This window comes from Hetaerina americana, unplaced genomic scaffold (genome assembly GCF_022747635.1).
Source record: "Hetaerina americana unplaced genomic scaffold, ioHetAmer1.1.p SCAF_54, whole genome shotgun sequence".
Lineage (NCBI taxonomy): Eukaryota > Metazoa > Arthropoda > Insecta > Odonata > Calopterygidae > Hetaerina > Hetaerina americana.
The window spans coordinates 2,477,501-2,497,423 of record NW_027287139.1 but is presented as its reverse complement, the minus strand read 5'-3'; the positions used below and the strand labels follow the sequence as shown (position 1 = coordinate 2,497,423).

The 19,923-nt window shown below is 41.1% G+C and overlaps 1 protein-coding gene across 1 annotated transcript in view; it reads left to right on the top strand.

Annotated features, from left to right (window-relative positions):
- The first annotated feature begins 6,542 nt into the window (after positions 1 to 6,542).
- Positions 6,543 to 19,923, top strand: part of LOC139694767 (corticotropin-releasing factor-binding protein) — a 144,109-nt gene continuing 130,728 nt past the window's right edge. Inside the window, exon 1 of the mRNA XM_071593279.1 lies at positions 6,543 to 7,128. Within this exon, the coding sequence (XP_071449380.1) occupies positions 6,949 to 7,128 (180 nt within the window). The 5' untranslated portion in view covers positions 6,543 to 6,948. The remainder of the gene's footprint in view (positions 7,129 to 19,923) is intronic.

Genomic DNA, 19,923 nt, shown 5'->3' with positions numbered 1-19,923 from the left:
TCCAAGCATGCAAAATGGTGAAGTAAGGTGGGCACTAAAGGACACAGGAAAATACATGAATTGATTTAAACCGGCGCTATGTCCAGGGGCGTAAGTTAGGCAATGCTCCCCGGCGCAAATATAAATAGCAATCACAGCCTGGTGGTCCTGATGGACAGCCAACTGCGATACAAGAAAGTTAAGAAAGTGACACAGGAACCCAGAGGGAGCACAAAAATACTGGAGGAGAAGCAGGCAAGAGAAAAGTCCACCACGACCTTTGACAGAAAAATAGAAGGAATAAAAGCGACTAGCATAGAAGGGCGATGGTAGGATATGAAGAATATCATAACCGAAGTTGCAGATGAGCAATTCGTGTGTACCCTGCGAGCCACAAAAAAGGTGTGTGGCAGGGGGTGGAGCACCAGGAGGAAAGTGTAAGGGATGAGGGTGTTAGGGTTTCTCAAATGGATAGGGAAAGGTGGGGGGAACCTGCAAAAAATATATATAAATATACTAGTATAGCCATGCGCTACCTTGTAGGTTAATACTTATTATGTCAAGCTGACTAGTGGGGGATTTCGATTACAAGCATTCTGGTCTCTTATTGTTCTTGGAAAAAATACCACTTAAACCTGTCAGTCTTGCAGTCTATCTCTCTAATCTTATATTCGTGATCCCTCCGCCCGTAATACGTTGGGGTTAGTATTATGTTCTTGTTGTTATCGGAAAAGGGCCCATCTTTAAATGTTTTAACAAGTTTAATCTATATTGTAAACGCCACTGTGTAAGGGAATCCGCTACTGCATTGGTCATAACAATGTTTGAAAAATCTAGCCCTCCCCCGCTGAACTCGATCTAATTCCGAAATCAAATTTATCTCTTGAGGATCCCATATACTGACAGCATACCCTAGGTGGGGCCTGACTAGGACAAGAAAACATCGTTCCTTCACTTTTCCGTCACATATACCACTCTTTTTACAAATACCAATTTTTTATCAACGCGACCGCATATTTCTCGTATGTGAGTAAGACGGCGCCAACCAACGGCCATGGATAACGGCTCAAATAAGATACCTCATTGAGGAAAGAAGACAATACAAGAATCCAAGAAATGAAACTGAGGAAGCCCTTTACAAGAATTTGCGAAACCAAGTCATACGATAGTGCGAGAAATCAATGATAACAGAAGGAAGGGAAACAGTGAAACTGCTTAAAAACTGGTGAAGACACAATTCGGAGTAAGATAAACAAAATCCCACAACGTCCAATGGAAAGATACTGACAGAAGATGAAAATATTGTGAAGAAACGGAAGGAATTCGTTGAAGATCTCTATCAAGGGCCCGGACCACTTGAAGGTGACTCACTTAAAGAAGGAAGTGTGATGAAGGAAGACGGGCGGGACCCGGAGATACTGAGAAGTGAATTCGACCGAACCGTGAAAGACCTGAGCAAGGCACCGGGAGTAGATAAAAAAATAGACGGAGAAATCAGAAAAGCCCTCAGGGCCAATGCAAAGAATAGATACCCTATTTGAAATGATGAAAGATATCTACGACCGTGGACGACTACCTGAGGTCTTCGAGAAGAGCGTAATGATTGCAATGACGAAAAAACCTAGACCAGAAAAATGCGAAGAACACAGAACATTGAGCCTGATGACTCAAGCATCGAAAATACTGACTTGCATAATGAGCCGACGAATAGTAGGAAAGGTGGAAGAAAGTCTCTCGGAAAACCAATTCGGATTTAGGATAAACCGTGGAGCAAGAGAGGCAATACTTGAGGGTACTAGCGGAAAAATTGATCCTTGTAAAACAAGTCATCAAATGTGGCAATCGTGGACTTGGAAAAGGCCATCGACAACGACGAATGGAACAAAATGTTCACGATACTAGAAGCGCTTGGAATGGACTACAAAGACTACAAATAATAATGCATTAACTCTACAAGAATCAGCATGGCGACAGCCATGCAAATAGAAAACGGAAGGAGAATGGAAGTCAAAATAAACGAAGGAGGAGTTTGACCAGGATGCTTGCTACCTCTCGCCAGCACCATTCAACCAGCTTTTTAATTGCGCGCTTCTTAGAAGAATCAATTCTAACAAGCAACCCTTTCTCTAATTAAAGATACTACTTCTCCCGTCTGCATCCAAGTTCCCCTTCTAAGAGATCTTTCATCTCCACTTTGCGCTGATGGACAAATTATAATTCTAAGCTAAGCGTAAATTAAGTTTTTACCTCAGGGTATTGCAAGACTGAGAGCATGGTTATGAACTTGACTGTGGATTAATTGCTTAGCGCGGGCTGTATCGCTCGGAAACGTTCACCAACACACGGAAATGAAAAGCATGTAAAGAGAAGTAATAAGGAGGAAAAGGACTAAATGGGTAGATGGGTCAAGGTCGTTCGTCATGGTTGAACCAAGAACGGAACAAAAGACAGAATGTCGCGGTTGGAAATATTTTTTGTCTTCTTTGCTCGAGTAACACTTTGGTCTCGGAGGATCGGGAATCTAAAGCGAATAAAATGGGATTTAAAGTCAGAATAAATATGATTTGTTGATCGATAAAAATGAACGCAGATCCACAGGTAAATTATTTAAGTTGTATTTCTAAAAGTTTGTGATTGTTTGTGTGTCCGTAATTTGGTTACACAGGCCTGAGAAGCATTGGTAGACATAACTCATTAAGGAAGAGGAAAAATCGAGAATAGCAAGTGATTTTCGGTGGCTAAACCACCTTCTTCAGTGCAAGTAAGGCGAGGAGTCATATATTTATCCAAAGTTCAAGTGACGTCACTCCGAAATCAGGTGTCCTAGGATGCCATACTACTATCCTAAGACAAATGCGTATCCATACTAAAAGGAAAGACTCGTACTTTTCCACAGATTTTCAAATCTGTGGAAAAATACGAGTCTTTCCTTTTAGTATGGATATTAAATACTTCCACAATGTGAAGCCTGAAACAATAGAATATATTCACAAATGCGTATATTTATTGAAATAAATCAATTGACTTCGTATTTTAGATTTGTTTGAGTCTGTATTGACAATAAATCCAGCTCTTATATTAAGCTTACAGTCATCTCTGAGGCCTTCTTCAGGTCAGACTGAAGGTTTCGGTGGGGGGGGGGGGAATACGAGGTCTGGGGGGTCAGAGGCGCAGGTTTTGCTGGGAAGGGAATTAGTGATGGCCGTTAAGGGTGGGAAATTTAAAAATATCGGGAAGCCAGCATATATGCGAATTCGCGAGTTGCCACCTCTATATTGGTGGCTGAATCGGGTAGGGATTCTAGGATGGTAAGTGAGAAACACTGGTCGAATGAAAGGTTGTGGGAATTTGCGTGTGAACGGATAGGAAGAGAAGAGAGTGAGGCAGAATTACGGGAGTACCGGCGATTGTTCATTCGAATGGATAAGGGGGTAATTTATTCTCCTATGTAAAATGAAGTGCATTGTTTGCATGTCACGTAATATATCTTTTGACTTTTGACGATTATTTACGACATATTTTCGTTCAAAAATCCTATGTCAAGGCCACAAGTAAGGATTTTCTCGGATTATTACTGAATAAGAGGTAACATATGTTTTATATGCATGCATGTATTTTCGGTGGATGCCCAACCACCTCTTTAAAAGAATCAGGAAATTTTTCAAAGAAATCTTTATTTTTCATCTTTCCAAGCAAGAAGCAAAATGGCTGATCGACGAGAGAAGTGGAGGCTTTAGAGAATTGGATGATTTTGTGGGAGAATGTTATAAAAGTTAGAAAAATGGATGTTCAGGTGAAGAGTCTTGTGAAAAGTCGGTATAAATGTTTGTTGTTGCATTTATAAATAAAAAAATAAAAGTTCGATTAAGGGAGAACACACGCCTTTGAATATAAAATAAACTATCTTCTAACTTTTTTGTGGACACGAAAGGAAAAAAAGAATGGTAAAATGGAAGGTGCAAGCAAACCAAGCAAGGTTTGGTGCGAATCGCAAGTCACTAATGGACGAGTGTCGGTTGATCAAACGTTGTTGAAAGGGAGATGTAGAGCGAGAAAGCCGTGAGTTGCATGGGCGGGGACAGAGATACTATCGTATTAAGGCTAGGAATATTGGAGGCCTCGGGAACTGAAGGCCGTTGGGGGAGACAAACCACGAATGTCGCCGACTCGAAGGAAGGAAGAAATGATAGGGCAGTGTGATAGAGAGAGAGAGAGAATGTTTCCTTAACTAACCTAATGAAATGGTTTTTCAGGTTACCGACAGTGCATTATCCAAAAAATCCAAAGCGGTATGAGGTGTTTTGCCTTGTGGTACGATCCGAAGTCTCGCTCTTTTTAGCACGAATACGAAGAAATCATGAGAAAGCTCATAAACTTGTTATAATACGGTAATAAAATGAAGCCCTGAAAAAGCCGAAACGCAAATGGAAGGGCAAGCGTTTAGGTATGTGCGCACCTGGGATCTGAATTGCAGTCAACCGTCGGAGAATCAATTTGGAGCGCACGGCATCTTCTCCTCAACTCCGCCGGTGCCCTCCTCAGCCCTGCACGGGAGCGAACGCAGTGGCCGGGAAAAATCCCCATCCACGCCTGGTGTGTGGATCCACACCCCAGGCATGACTGGATCATAGCGAAGTGTTAATAGAGCCTTCTACTACGTCTAGGTTTGAAATACTACTCTTATCAGGCGAGGGAAGCCTTCATTAAGGGTATGAATTCAATTAGTGACATGGGATAATGGCTTTAAGTATGGCTGTTGTCTCGTAAAACTGTTTCATTAGAAACATGGCAAGCAGTTGTTCTGATCTCCTCTAGTTTGAGGGAAAATAATCAATCTAAATAAGTCAGTTCTAGAATATCTACCTAATTTCATCTTCTCACTGTCTTCTACCGTAATTGCGACTCATTGCAGATTAGTTTTAAAAGAATCGAAGAAGTGATCTCTGCATTCAGTTAATGTAAAATATCCCATCAATAAATGTCCAATCCATTTACTAATAATTAAATCATCAATTTATCCCGTCCCAGATATTATTTCTACCTTTTTGCCAGGCTCGTATAGAACAAATCAATTTCTTTTTCAATCTGTGTAAACTATATTTACTGCGTAAACCCACACAGCATTCATGAAAATTTCAAATATTTTCTTATTTCTGTGATAAAATGCACACGTAATAAATCTCTGAGATTTTTGAGCTTTCTAATGGCATAATACATAATTCAAGAAGTTCTCTCGGGTTTCCCACCGGGTCAGGTTGCAGTACACCGACGTTTCGAAGGCTGACTCTGCCATCGTCTTCAGGGTGAAGTCTTCGAAACGTCGGTGTACTGCAACCTGACCCGGTGGGAAACCCGAGAGAACTTCTTGAATACCATACGCCGGGAAAACCTGAGATCCTTCATTAATACATAATTTATTTCGATTTAAATGAATCTGCCATCATAAAAACTTTTCCTTCCTTATAAGTAAATAGTAACAAAATATGGAAAATTAATTAAAAATTCAAAATTGGTAATTGTTTAACAGAAAATTGCAAATTTTTAATTAATTATGATATTCCACCATATCACGCCTGAAACGTCTTTTTTTAACTTATGGAAAGACCTATTCGACGATTTGATCCTCCGAACAGCTATTAGTGCACCGGAAAATACAATGAATAAAATTTCAAGCACGGATGGAAAAATTATTCAATATTTAAAGCTTAAAAGGACGTGAAAAGAAACGCATGCATGTGTTTCACCGCTTTTTGAATCGAATGAGGCGCACTTCAAGAGCCGTTCCTCATTACGTGAGCAGCTTGCACCCAAAACGGTCCCCGTGCAAAATCAGAAAACGCAATCTAGATCATTTCGTAAAGGCGAATGATTGACCGAAGTCACTGGTTTGGCGTCAAACTATTTTAAGATTTGGGCTCGCGTAATAAAAGCGTGGATTTTCCGTCAAAGACACTCATTTGACCTACTAATATCCATGAATATATTTGTACGCTGCTCAATTCCACGATACGTACTCAATAGTTTTCCTGCTATCATGATATTTCCTTCCCTTTGATGACTAAAAGGAGAGCTTTTGCAATTGTTATTTCACACACTCTCTCCCCTTGATCCTCGGCATCGTGAAAATCGACGCCGTCTCCCAAACGGTTCCCTTGGAACTGACCGACGCACTTTGGACGCAGGCAATTCGAAAAACTGCACGAACGGTCAGATTTTTGTTTCGCCCTCGGGAAAACAGTCTCCGGGCATATAGACGCCGTCGCCATCGAACCGACACCTCCGTCAAGTCCTATTATCCCACGTCGGACTAATTAAACCCAAGGGCCCACACCGCTTAACCTCATTCCCGACGGACCGTGGAGTTGGACTGTTTTCTGGAGACTGCCAATGGCGGTGGGGGATGATTTGCGGCAAGGGGAGAGGGCGAAGACGCGTGGGGTGGTGGGGAGGGGCCCCAGGCGCCTCGGAGCGACCACTCCTGCGCCTCCCCCGCCCTCCCTCCCCCTCTCTCCCACCCCCGCCTCCTCGCGCCGGTCCCAGCACTCGCCTCCTCCGCACCACTCGCTCGCTTCCCCGACACGGCAGCGGGAGAGCCCGGCCCTCGCTTCATTCACTTCCCACCTTCAACACTCCTTCCGCGTCCACAGAGGAAAACAAAACACACACGCACGCGCAAGCACACTCGCTCTCCCACGCAAAGACACGCACGGCCGTCCCGCATAAAAGCCCCCTCGCCCCGAGCGCGGCGCCGCAGTCTCTCCCGAGCACCACCGCACTCGCGCGCCACTATCACCAGCACCGCTCCGAGGGGCACCGCGAAGGGAAGTGCCCGCCGACGAGATAGCGCCCTCTCCCGCTCCGAGTCCGCCCGCCGTCGTCCCTTCTCTCACCCCCAGGAGTGTGGCCCTCCGGCCGTGTGCGGCTCGCCCTCCACCCGCTCACCAAGCGGCGACGCCGGGCAACTTAGGCATGGGACGCCGAGGAAGAGGGACCCAGGACGGTGGGCGACGGCCCTCAGATCTGGTCGGCGGGCACAGGTGCCCCTGCCGGCCCTCGGGCCGCGCGGGGTTCGTCGCCACTGCCCTGCTAATCGCCCTGCTCGTCGCCCACCTGGCGCATGGAGACGCCCAACAGGCTTCGGTTCAACAGGTGAGTGCGATATCCCTAGAACACCCCTGCCCACGGCACAAACACCCCTTCCCTTCGATCTGGAGAGGGATCGCGCCTATGCCTCGGATTAAATTCGGCTCGGACGAAATAGAGTTTCTGTGGGATGTAACGATTCCGGTACTGCGTTATTAACAATCTGTGAACAATTTTAAAAATAAATGCGAAAATTGTACTCGCGATTTTCAATACCTTTATTTTTATTCCATGAGTAAACGGAAAATTGCGCGACAGAAAGATAAGTGTGATCAGTTTTACTTCCCCATAGCAAATTTAAGCCAAAATGATGCGTCCAAATTAAGTAAAATAAGATGCGGGAGAAATATGGTATGAATAAGACAGAGAGAGATGAGAGCATTTTCTGCGGCAGCATGGATAATATTTATTTAAAATATGAATATTCGGGTTCGTTTTGGTTCGCGGGCAGTGTGCGCCGAACGGACTATCGCGGAAGGCGGAAATGAAATATCTGGGATTTCTCGAAAAAGCATTTTTCGCAGCCGGGAACAATGACTGTTTGTTCTTTCTGAAATAATTAATCAATAATATACGCCCAGCGACTCACAGAAATGAATTCACAGTAGTCGCTCTATATCTACTAAACATTCATCACATTCCCTTCGCAGCCTTCTACGATTAGGGTGGGAATATCCTATTGCAGCATTCAACCAAAAGTGTTCAACTCTTTAGCAAAAGACGCCATATAATAGCACAGATTATAAGTTTCATACAATTCAAACTTACCTTATAGAAAAGAATTGGAGTGGAGAAAGCCTTTCGGATGGATGATTTCTTTTTAATTCCTAATTATCTTACGTTGATGCCTTCTGCCTGAACAACATTATTCGTTATAACTAGCAACAAATCCCTTATGATCTACGTTTCGCTGAAATCGATATCAACTTCGGTCGGCTTTTTTTCATTCTTTTGTGCTTTTAATAAAAAATACAGGATCAAGTGGGAACGCGATATAAAAAAATGTTTTACCTTTAAATAGAAATTTAAAAGCTCTAAATTCTGAAAAAAAATTTAATTCATTATTATAAAGGTATAATACCATTTATTATATGTATATATATCCTAAAATAAAAGAAAAATTTTACTATATTCAGTTAAATTAGAAGATACTTACTCACCCATATACTTCCACCAAGTTTATTTTCCTGTTTATAATTAATGCATAGATATTTTACTGTGAAAAATTTATTTCGCAGTTTGGTAAAGCTTGAAGCATAGTAAATACATTTCGGAGACGAGTAATTTCACATTTACAATTTCTTTTTTTTAGTTAGAAGCCAAACTATAATACTAGAATAGGAGTATGAACAGATTTTGATGCAATCAAGCATCTTGATGAATAATTTTTGCATCGGTCCGGAATGGTGACAGAAATTGCCCAATAGACAATCAACAAGAGAGTTGAAAACAAAATGGTTCAATTTAATGTCGTAAAAATATGCTCAATCGACTGCTTATAGGTTTCAAGTATGTAAGTCTCCTCCCATTCATACTAAAAAGGCTTTGTTCTTTTCCACAGATTTTTAAAATAAGGTACAACGATTTTCACCGACTTGCGTCATCATCAGGTTATATAGGATACGTACCTGATGATGCCAAAAGTCGGTGAAACGCGTTGAACGTTACAATAAAAATCCGCGGAAAAGCACAAAGTGTTTTTAGTATGGATATGAAATACTTCCACGAAGTACAGCCTGAAAAAGTGGATTATAGATCTCGTCCTGAACTTTTTAAGACCGACAGATCGTTTTTCATATTTAAAAATAATTGATGACGATTCAACCTCTACCATTGCGTGGGTGACAATGTGATTAAGGAAATCATTGGTGACTCGTGCTATTTTCCGATAAATTGCCATCTCACAAAAAAATAATGGCGTGACTTCACACAAGATGGAGTCAAATGTCCATCCCTGTGCTATGGATCGCGTCGCTACGTCTAATGATACGCCATAACGAAAGCATCAAGACAAGTCTCCGCAAGTAGCATAACAATCCTCCATCGCCACGAGAGCCGACATAAATTCAAGAACTTGCGGAATGCCGCGTGCATAAACGCACCCAAAGAGTGAAAGCCCAAGAAAAGGTGCCACTGGCGACAAATGATCTCCCTGGGAACGAACACTCCAACGCTTAAATACACAGTTACGCTGCCCTTCCGTTTTCCCTCGCCAGGGAAACGCCAGACAGCGTTAAAAATATGCCTTAACTTATAAACGTTCGTGTCTTGCTGGATTCGGTTACAGGATTTACCACTCGGTGACACACTTGCTAGGATTGCATGAGTAGGTTTTCTTTTCACACGTTAAAGTGAATCAAGCGGCACTCATTCAACGGGCAGCCCTCGTCCGCCCTTTATCCTCTCAAAACTCCACGCGCCTTGCACTAAAATTCGGGTATTAGTATCGAATCACGAGATGAGACTACTATGCATTCAATCCTAGGGAGAAATAAGTATTTTTAAACAAATAAATGAAGTCGAATCCAGAATGCCACTTCAAAGAGCACTTCCTTTCATTATTTTTTTAACTCTTAAAGTTAAAGTTTCCCAAGATACCGCACCCTTCAGTGAAAAAAATATGAATGGCCGTTTCATTAAAAACTTCTCTAAACGTTACCAAAGCTCAAGAATAGGCGAGAGAGGTTTCTCAAAGGTAGGAGAAGGGCTGGTAGTACCAAAAAAAGTACTGTACGTCGTAATTCCAAAGAATTAAATCCGAGTGTGAATGCTCAAGGCGAAAATAACGTATGATATGGTTAGAGAAGTTAACTGTGGCTTATTCTGCTAGTTCGGATTCGAGAATTGAGGATATAAAAGGTGGTGGGGAGAGCAAATGTGGAGGACAAAGAAGCAATCGAGTCACGTGCGATATGATGGATCCCAAAGAGACAATAATGATGTAAAGAGAATCCACTTCCAATCACTTTTTTTATAAGCATCATCGTTAGTTCCTACATCCTCGTTGCGTGGGTGCATTTCCAGGAAAATGAATAAAATTATGATAGATATAGCAGAAAATGATCATTCATAATAATGCTTCTTTTGAAGCGCAGTTTAAGGTACCACAGATGAATACATATTTGGGAATGACGTCCAAGTTTTAATACTTTAAATATATATTTTCATGGTTAACATTCGATTTCGAGAACGTCGATTTCGATTCGATTTCGATATGCGAATTCGGAAATTAAGGGCGAACATCAAGACCAGACTTCTAAATAAAAAATAAAGTGAACCTCAGAGAGGGATATAAGGGCACTATGGCAATGCAAATGGCTGCAGGTTATGTAGACAAGGAGCTCGGCAAATACATTAATTCCCCGGACAAGGTGGCGCGACGGCCGCCTGTGACCGGTATTTGTGCCTTTCGTGAGCTAATGCTTGCCACTAAGAGTATCTTCATCTGATTTAATTCATCCAGTAATGAAATAATAGTGACATAGTATTAAGATATTAAGTCGTTGACTCGATGCCAATCCCTAGAGTACAACGGGGAGTAATATAAAGAATGGAAGCCAGGAGTTGCAGGGTCTCTTCCAGCCCCCTTTACTTTCCGAAGCTCTATGGATATGTTTTCCTAGGTCTTCAGCGTATGGGTAAAAATATTTCTGATTAATTTGTGAACAATTAGAGCAAAAAGATAATTGCCAAATACGTAAGGATATCAATTATGCTAATTAAATTACATTCTAAACTAAGAGGGGAGGGTATTACAATCTAATCAATTCAATATATATAGATAAACACAGTAATCAACCCGAGGGTCGGTTTGGTAGGTGATGATAGAGTTCACCCAGTACTAAGCCCTATACGGCATGTGAAATTCTTACATCAGGGTAGGGGGGTCAGTTCCTTACCCTGTGCCGATTATGGTTCCCCAGGAAGATCTCGTGCATTAGAAAATGACATAGCTTGGGTGGAGCTGCAGATGCCCAAGGAGGCTTGCCCGGGAATCGAGCCCGGGCCCCCTTGGCAGTAGTCCAACACTCTACCCCCTGGAATACGTCCTATACCTATGTGGATTCCTATACCTATTATTTATATATGCATATATATATATATATATATATATATATATATATATATATATATATATATATATACACACACACATATACATTTTCAGCCATAAATAACGAAAGAGAGGAAGAGTTCCAGCTAGATCTGTTCCAATAAATACCTCGTAACTCAAAGGGTTTTGATGACATTTGTAGAGAAATTGTGCATACTAAGAATAATGCGCACGCATGGTACTCTTCTAACCGCGGGAGCTCGGACGAGTAATAAGATTTGAATTTCACCGGCGCGTTCCTTTGTCCGGTTTTTTTGAGAAATCCGATACCATCTCAAGCACTCATCTCCATTAATGTTTGACGCGGTTGCATTGAAACATCTGCTCCTCTAATATTAAGCTTAAAATGAAGTTCCGTCGTTCGGTTTTCTTTATGTGAATTATGGCATTTTTATTGAAAAGAAGCCGACTTGCACCAAGATCTGAATATCACCGCCACGGCGCCACCACAGGAATGGGTATTTGGACAAGGCGATTGGAAGACAGACATAATGCAATTTTGGAATATCTTAGAACATTATCCTTGATGAGCCAAAAAATTCCGATGGAAATTTACGCGTAAGAAATAGGATCTTGATCTTGAGGCATTTCTTTCAACAATTGCCTTTTTTATGCATAGATTGGGTGACCATCGGGACCGAACTTCGGGGTCGTTATAAAGCCACATGGGACTTATTGTTTCGTGTACACTACATGTCACATAAACTCTTTAGTATTTATGAGAATATTAATAAAATAATTCATGGATGTAGTAGGTGTCTATCTCACACAAAAAACTTGAAGAACACCGATGCAGGGAATATGGACTGAAATGCCTAAGGCTGATAATTAGGCGTTGGAGTGTACACATGCCATCCCCTTTGGCACATGGCATACTGCGTGGAAGAGTTCGTCAAGTGAATTTCGGCCGCCAGGTTCCATTGTTTGGTCAATGCGCATAATTGATTTTTACGAATTAGGTATCGTTGGCAAAGGATTACCTTGTGGAATGCTAAAAACTTTGGTAATAGCAATTAATACATCTGTTATCAATCCAAATCTTTGGAAGTGAAGTAAAGCAGTCTTTTAGGATACCAACGATAGGAAATCAATGCAGTTATGCTACAATTTCATTTTGAACAAACATAATGTAAGCTCCTATGAAGTGATAGACGTGTCTAAAGATCATAATTAATTCTTTAAAAAATTCGCAAAAACTAGATTGGAGATTTAGGGAAGCAAATCAAAAAATATGACTTAAAATTAAGGATAAAGGAAAAAATTCTCCAATTTTTTTACATCTTATTTTACGTGGGTAAGGTTGGAAATGAAACGAGCCTTTTCATTACTAAGCTAATTTGAAGAAAACTTCGTTAAAAATATTTTTAATGAAAATTTTCGCTCTAATTTTCGATATTTATCTGAATAAGTAGATAAAAAGAATCTTTCGAGAGAAACTTTGCCGATAACATTTAAATTTTTTAAAGCATAAGGGATTATTAATTTGTTAACTCCTTCAAGTGGAATCTGCTCTCTTGGATAGAAAGAATATTTTTTAATTGAGAATATATAATTTTGTATTTTAAAAACAACTGCCTTCCTGGAGTCAAATCAAAGAGTAAATTTGATGATGTTAACCTTCCCCACAGATGAGCAGCAGGACTTTAATAAATGTCTCGTTACAATAACTGCGCCTGCTGTTTTCGTCTTTTATGAACTTAATTAATGCGTAGGAAGAAGGATCGCCTTTGACGGAAGGGCATTTCACGTTGTTTCTCAGAACTAGCATAGAAGTCGTATGGTCGCCATATTTCTCATTCTATTTGTTAGCAGTCTTCGCGCCTCTACGAACTCTCACCCTAGTGTTCAAGCTATTTAGAGGTAAAATAATAGATGATATCAATTTAAAAATTGTTATAATGGAAAGAGAAACTTTGTAATTCCACATAGATTTATTAGACGGACGACCTAGGTTTCGACGTGGCACGTCATCATCAGGTGATGATGACGTGCCAATTACAAAGTTTCTCTTTTTATTATGTTAAGTCAATTCCATGAAGTCACGCCCGAGACAACGAATTATAAAAATTGTTACTTTCATTGGTACAGTAAATCTTTCATCTTTGATTGTCAGATGCTGCAGGTAAAATGAGGAATCGTAGATGTTAAATTGCACCTATCTTAAAGTTGTTCCCTTGAACATTTCTTCTTTATTCGTTCAATGAAACCAATTTATTAAATGAAAAAACAAAGATATTCACTGCAAAGAATCTGCCACTCTCGTACTAATTCCATTTCAATGTCACCCTTCCGTGTTGTATCGTTCTAAAAATATCTCATGTAGAATTTCGTCGAAGTTAATGCTTTTATTACCTCTTTTCATATTGCATTACTTCATTATTTTGTCAAATAACTCTATGTAAATGTATTTGTAGCACCAATCATTAAAGTACTGAGATTGCTTAATAAGATTTCAAAGAGCAATTAATTATTTACGTGAGGAGAGATGATGTTAATTGCACTCTCGAAGGGTATTGGACATAATTATCTTATGAAAAAAATGCCGTTTATTGATGTGGGGAAGAAGAAGGGATTTTAAAATATGTTTGCTTATTGGATGCCATGGGATTCTACACAAAAAAAGTTCCTTTCAAAAGAATAAGCGCTAATTACATAGACTATTAGATTACAGTTAGAGTTTAAAAATGAATTTGTCCACCAGCTTTTATATTTTATCGTTAATTACACTTGACTTCATGTTTTAATTGGCCTAATATATGGAGTAATGCATAGATATAATGTTTGAAGTTCCAACAGAAATTATTTTAATTTCAAGAAAATTATTTTTTTGATTGTTTTTTTTCAGAGAAGGCAAACTTTGTTTGAAAACCCTATCCTTTTGAAACCGCATTCTTCGGCTGCAAAATGTCTCTAATAATTGTCACCACATTGTGTCAATGCAATAGTAAAACCGAGAAATTTGCGAGAGATATTGTTTTAGACCAGTCTGGAAATCCTGGGATCCTGGGTTTGTTTGCAATTTTATTGCGGATAGTGACGCACCCACGCTATTAAATCGACTGGTGAATCTCAGCTGTGCCTTTATCATCTGTAAAGATATCCATTTGGTTTTAATGGTGATTTTATGATTTCCCTGATCATTTGACCGGTCACTAAAATATTTACTCAAAATATTATCCTTCTTTATTGATGCTAGCATTAAGTTCATAATTTTGTGCCCCCCATATTCATAGCTTAATCTCTTCCCTTGGAAGCCCAAGTCTAAAATCCCTAGGATTTATCTTTAGTTAAATCGCAGAGTATAGTTTTCTTATGATTACGCTAACTCAGCCTTTTTTTGTTGAAGTTGATGGTTTTCAGTTTGGTGACGGTATGGAACTTACTGCTTTTCATTTTGAATAAAACTTTGTATATTCCCACAATTTCTTATACTTTTACACGGCTACGGTTTCGACATTTGACCTCATTTTCAAGATGTCGTCACTTGACGATGAAACTGATCGTCGAAACCATGGTCGTATGAAAATATAAGAAATAACGGAAAATACAAAGAACAAGGTTTCAGTCAAAATGAACAATTTTGGTCCGTCGAACGTTACGAAAGTACCGTTTAGCCATTTCCTTTGGCTCAATTACCTCTAGTATTCCAGCGTATTTGTATACGTTCAAAGAAAGACTATTGCATTGACATTATTATTTGAAATAATTCCTTATATTCATTATCTTATTTAAACTATATAATGTTTCTCGACTGTTTACACGGAAGAAAGTTTCGTTATAAATTTCAGCTGTTAATACATGAGGGGAAACTATTATGTTAGTAAAAATAATCCCATAAGTTACGATTTAATAGTTGAATTGCAATTATAAGAATCAAATATTATTAGGAAATGGGAGAAAGTTGGCTCGCGTCATTGTATTTAAAAATTCAACTTAGAATAAATTTGTATTTGTTGCTAGTTAAGTATTAATTTTGAAAGCACACGATGATTCTACGTAGATAAGATTTTTTCATCAAATTTTTAGCGGTTATTTCGGCACATGATAGCTAGAAAAATCTTGAGTATCAGTTTTGTATCCATCACCGTTTCTCTCTCTTTGCGAATGTGTCCCTCAGGACCAAGCGGAATCAAAGTTTGTTGGTGTTTCTATTACCCCATAATATGCTCCGTACATGACGAGTGGGTATTTTTTCATTGTTTCTCGACACCCTGGGTTTGCTCATATTAGTCATGGTATGCTTAAAATTTAAGATAACATTAGGATGGATTCTCAAGTTTTCTAATTGCTAAGCAATTTCCAGCCCTCTGTTATTAGTGGGAATGGATCTTCCAAAAATCAAGCCATGCATGTATTGTAGGCGTGGTACGTTGGAAGTGACTTCAGGGAGAAGAAATCTTTCTCGTCTCGGTTTGCATAGGTCTGAATCCCTTCCTAGTATTCTGTGAACTATAGGCATAAGAATAAGTAGGATCATGCTGCACTAACATTATTACTGCATCGCCCGTAGAATTTTCTTCAGGGGTATTGAGAGACATCTAGGCAAAAATACTTCAAACGACCATTTTTAAGCCTTTAACGGAAGAACTGTGTTTGAAATTTTAACTTATTCAGTAATTAAGTTGAAAGATTATTTTTTTATATTTTGGAGGATAAATGTTGCAGCCGAAGTTTTAGGAACTTTCAATCCCGAGTTCTAATTACCGAGAAGTTAAACAAAAAAAACCCCTTTGTGCGTAGTAGGCTGTAATCACCAGAATTCTTGACAACCAATTTTATGACTGTCCCTTAAGGGCACCGATTAACAACTCGAATTCCCGTTTCCCCAAAATTTCTCCAAAAATTGCCATTTTTCATCACATACATATTTCCAATGTCGCGCCAGGATTTTTTTCTCTAAGTCCCATAAATTATAGTCATTTCAGCTCAAATCGCTTGAAACTGTGGTTTCAGATACATTTCAATGCGATCAAAGATAGGGTTGAATGATGACGCCTGCGATAACCAGAGTATGAATCACCTCATGGAAATTTTGGGGTCCATTGGACAGCGGTGAAGCTCGGAAGAGAGCAACTGAATGTACTACCTTCTGGGAACGAAGCGGCGAGATGCAGAGGCGTGGCATCGGGACGGACAATTGAAATTTGCACCCGAAATTTCCCGCGCTCGCCTTCTCTCCCCCACCTCCCCTCGACTACCCTTGGCCACCCCCTTTCCCCCCCCCCTCCTCCCGCACTCTCAATTCTACGACACCCTTCGCCTCGCACCGAGCCGGGAACTCCATTCGGAAAATGTCAACGAGCACCTCGGCTATGGTGGACAGCGGTGAATTTTTAATTTAAGGATGAGTCAATAAGTATGACGCGCTTTGTCCAAGTTGTGCGGAGATTAGGTGTTCCTCTCTCAAACCCTGGCGTCGCAGTCAACTGAAATAATTTACGAATTCTTTTTGTAGACGGCGAAAGATGAAAAAACACGTAAGTTACGTACCATCGTAAGAATGTTGATGGGAGAGCGTTTCCATCACTGTTCTGGTTAAAATTTAGTGGCCAATGGGATATTGGGCACACATGGTTAACACTCTAAACTTCCCGGAGGTTTAGTGTGCTGAGTAAATATTTCTCACTATATCTTGCGATAGTGAAACATTTAACATTTTGCGTCGAGAGGAGCTCATGTTTCTGCCCTGACTTTCGCGATGAATCTCCGACGTACAAAATCGGTTCATGTATTTAATTTGACATTTGCAATATCACTCGACATTTTCCGCATATTTCCAAACAAGCCGTAAAACCACTGAGTGATCCAGCTGTTCAAAGAGAAGGCAAGAGGGGGAATGCCATGGGACATAAATAAGAGGCATTGGTAGGGACACAGGTGGAGCAGGTGAAGCCCGTATTACGCGGCATTTGGTACGTGATTCGCTTCCAAGGGCGCGACCGAAGACGGAAAGTGTAGTGCACCACTGCGCAATGGAATCGTCAATGTCCGTCCACGCATTTTTTAAGCGCATCTAATCGATGCTTCTGGAAAGCATTATTGTACAAACGTGGAAATTATTTTAGGGTATTGATTTGAGTTCTTTATCAGTACTTGAACATGTCACGTACGCGATGAAAGCGGCCGTGCCGCAATTAAGTTTGGCGACATCTATAAAGTGTTTATAATTCCTCAAGATGAGACTTCACATAGGTGGAGACCGATGCGATTGCATTGATGAAGAGCGCCAGTACCGCTCTTAAGATCAATCTCTTCAGGATGCCACCACATACGCAACTTGTGGCTTCGTCTTCCGTGTGTAAAAATAATTAGCCTTGAAATAAGAATATATTCAACTCATCTGCACCGCCGCTTCCATAAGGGCAACGGGTAGATCATTTAAAGTAAGGACTTGAGAACACAAACGTAGGCAGAATGAGCGAAATTCGAATCACTCCCACCACCGAAGTGTGAGACTGCATCCCGGACATTTTCCACGGGATGATGATAGGAGGGAGGATGGAGGAAGTTGGCTAGTTGAAGGTCCAAGAGACCACACAAAGGGGAAGCTGGTCAACGTGAATGCTTTCCTGTTCCTCTCCCCCAACGTCACTCGCACATGGGCCCCTCTCCGCACCTGCGCCCGTTCCTCCGACAATCAGATCCCTCTTCTCTCCGCACACCCCCCACACCGATTCCTGGGTCTACATTCCTTCAGATGAGAGCGCAACTTCCACTTGATTGCAATACGCTCAACCCATTAGCTCCATACACCTATTTTTTTAACCTACATATATATCCCTTCCTTCCTCTTTAATAACCCCCAACTATTTCCCTCAAAAATAAAACCGAGCCCACCGACCTTACACCCTCTCCTCTCGGCGCTTTTCGTGTGTGTGTTCATATATATGTAAATATATACCTAAATATATACATAAACTTTTCCATATGTAGTTTTGAAATTTCGGCGGCACGGTGGTCATCATCAGATTCTGATCATGAATCTGATGATGACCGCTGTGCCGTTGAAACGTCAAAACTACATGTCTGAGTATTCTTTCTTTGAGTTTATATACATATATGCACATATAGCATCGGTCTAGCAAGTCGAAAGTTCTGGTGTTAAAGTCCCAGTGAAGGAAATATTTTTGCACTAGTGATCTGCTCCATTCCGCCTTCCCCACCTCTCCTGTGTTCGTCTTTAATATATGTTCCTATCCCTTTTTCCATATATATATATATATATATATATATATATATATATATATATATATATATATATATATTCACGAAACATATTCAAATTAGTTAATATAAGGTCAATCACCGGCGTGGCAATGGCATTTAAGGATATAAACCTTATAACCACAAAACAAAGAGATTCACAATCTTGTTCTTTGTGTCTCTCAGTGGCTGAGTCACCTTTCTCAACAGAAGGAAGAATACTGATGATAGGGGTGATTGGCAGGAAGAGCATGGCATGGAGGAGCCGGGTCCGGGAGAGGGGGAAGGGAGAGGGAGGGGTTTGAGGGTGATCCACAGGGGAGGGAGAGGACGGGAAGGAGAGAGGGTGGACCCCTTAAGGGACAAGGCTCAGCCCGGTGTCCGAGCAGGCTCCCAGGAGGCAGCTGCATGCCACCTTGTTGGTTTTGAGTCCTTGCGGTGCGTCTGAAGGGGGGCAATAGACAATGGACTCACGTCGAAACAATTGCTGACTGAAACAATGTTGAGGGAATCACGTATCTGGGCACTCTTAGAGAGAAACTAATGCGGAAGAAGGTTGAAAATGAGGCGTGGTGGTTGTTCATGGCGTTGTTGAGTGATGTAGTACTTTACCCAATGTCGAAGGAGGGGCGGAGTGTGCAGTCTAGTTGGTAAATTATAGTATTGCGGAATATGCATGAGGGAGTGGATAGGGCAGAGAGGGTGGTGATTGAGTGGGGAGAGGCTAGGAGCGGGGAATATGGGATCTTTTAAATTTCAGGGGTCTATTACAGAGTACTAGGGGGTAGATTTGCGGATTGCAGAGGAGTTATATAAAGGCTTGGTGGATTTTAATGTGTCCAATAAATTGACATGCCTTTTATAAGGAACCGAGGGACATTTATGCAATTAGGTGGCCGTTGCTTTTTGGTTCGTCAAAACAGAGAAGAGGTCTTTTAGAAAATGTCTGAGGGAATGTATCCCTGGGAAGAATGACGTGCGGGTGGAGAGGGTGTGCGCGACTGTGCCTAGGGAAATGTTGGGAGCGTGAACGTGTCGAAGGAATTTTTCGGGGGATCGAGATGGTGCGGGGGCTAACGTACTGGCTTCCCACCCTGAGGGCGCGGGTTCAAATCCCGGCGGTGTTGAATATTTTTCAAAGGTATCTCGATCCCTACTTGAGGTGCTTTGTGGAGGGCACTTTGAGTGAGTACGCCGTCCGTCGGATGGGACGTTAAACTGCGGACCCCTTGGCGCCTTTCGTAAAGAGTAGGCTAATGCCGACGCCGGGTTTCTCTCCACCCTTCATCCACCTTTCCTGTCCATCCCCTATGGCGCAAATGACCTTGGCTGTCGGTCGCCTCCCCTCAAAACTACTACTACTAGGAATTTTTCATTGAGAGGGTACTCGGGGTAACCGCGGCGGTGGAGGAGAGCGCTATGCAAATCGCGGAGAAGTGTGTCCCTGTCCACTTTCCTTCACCCGTCCTGTCCATCACCCGTAT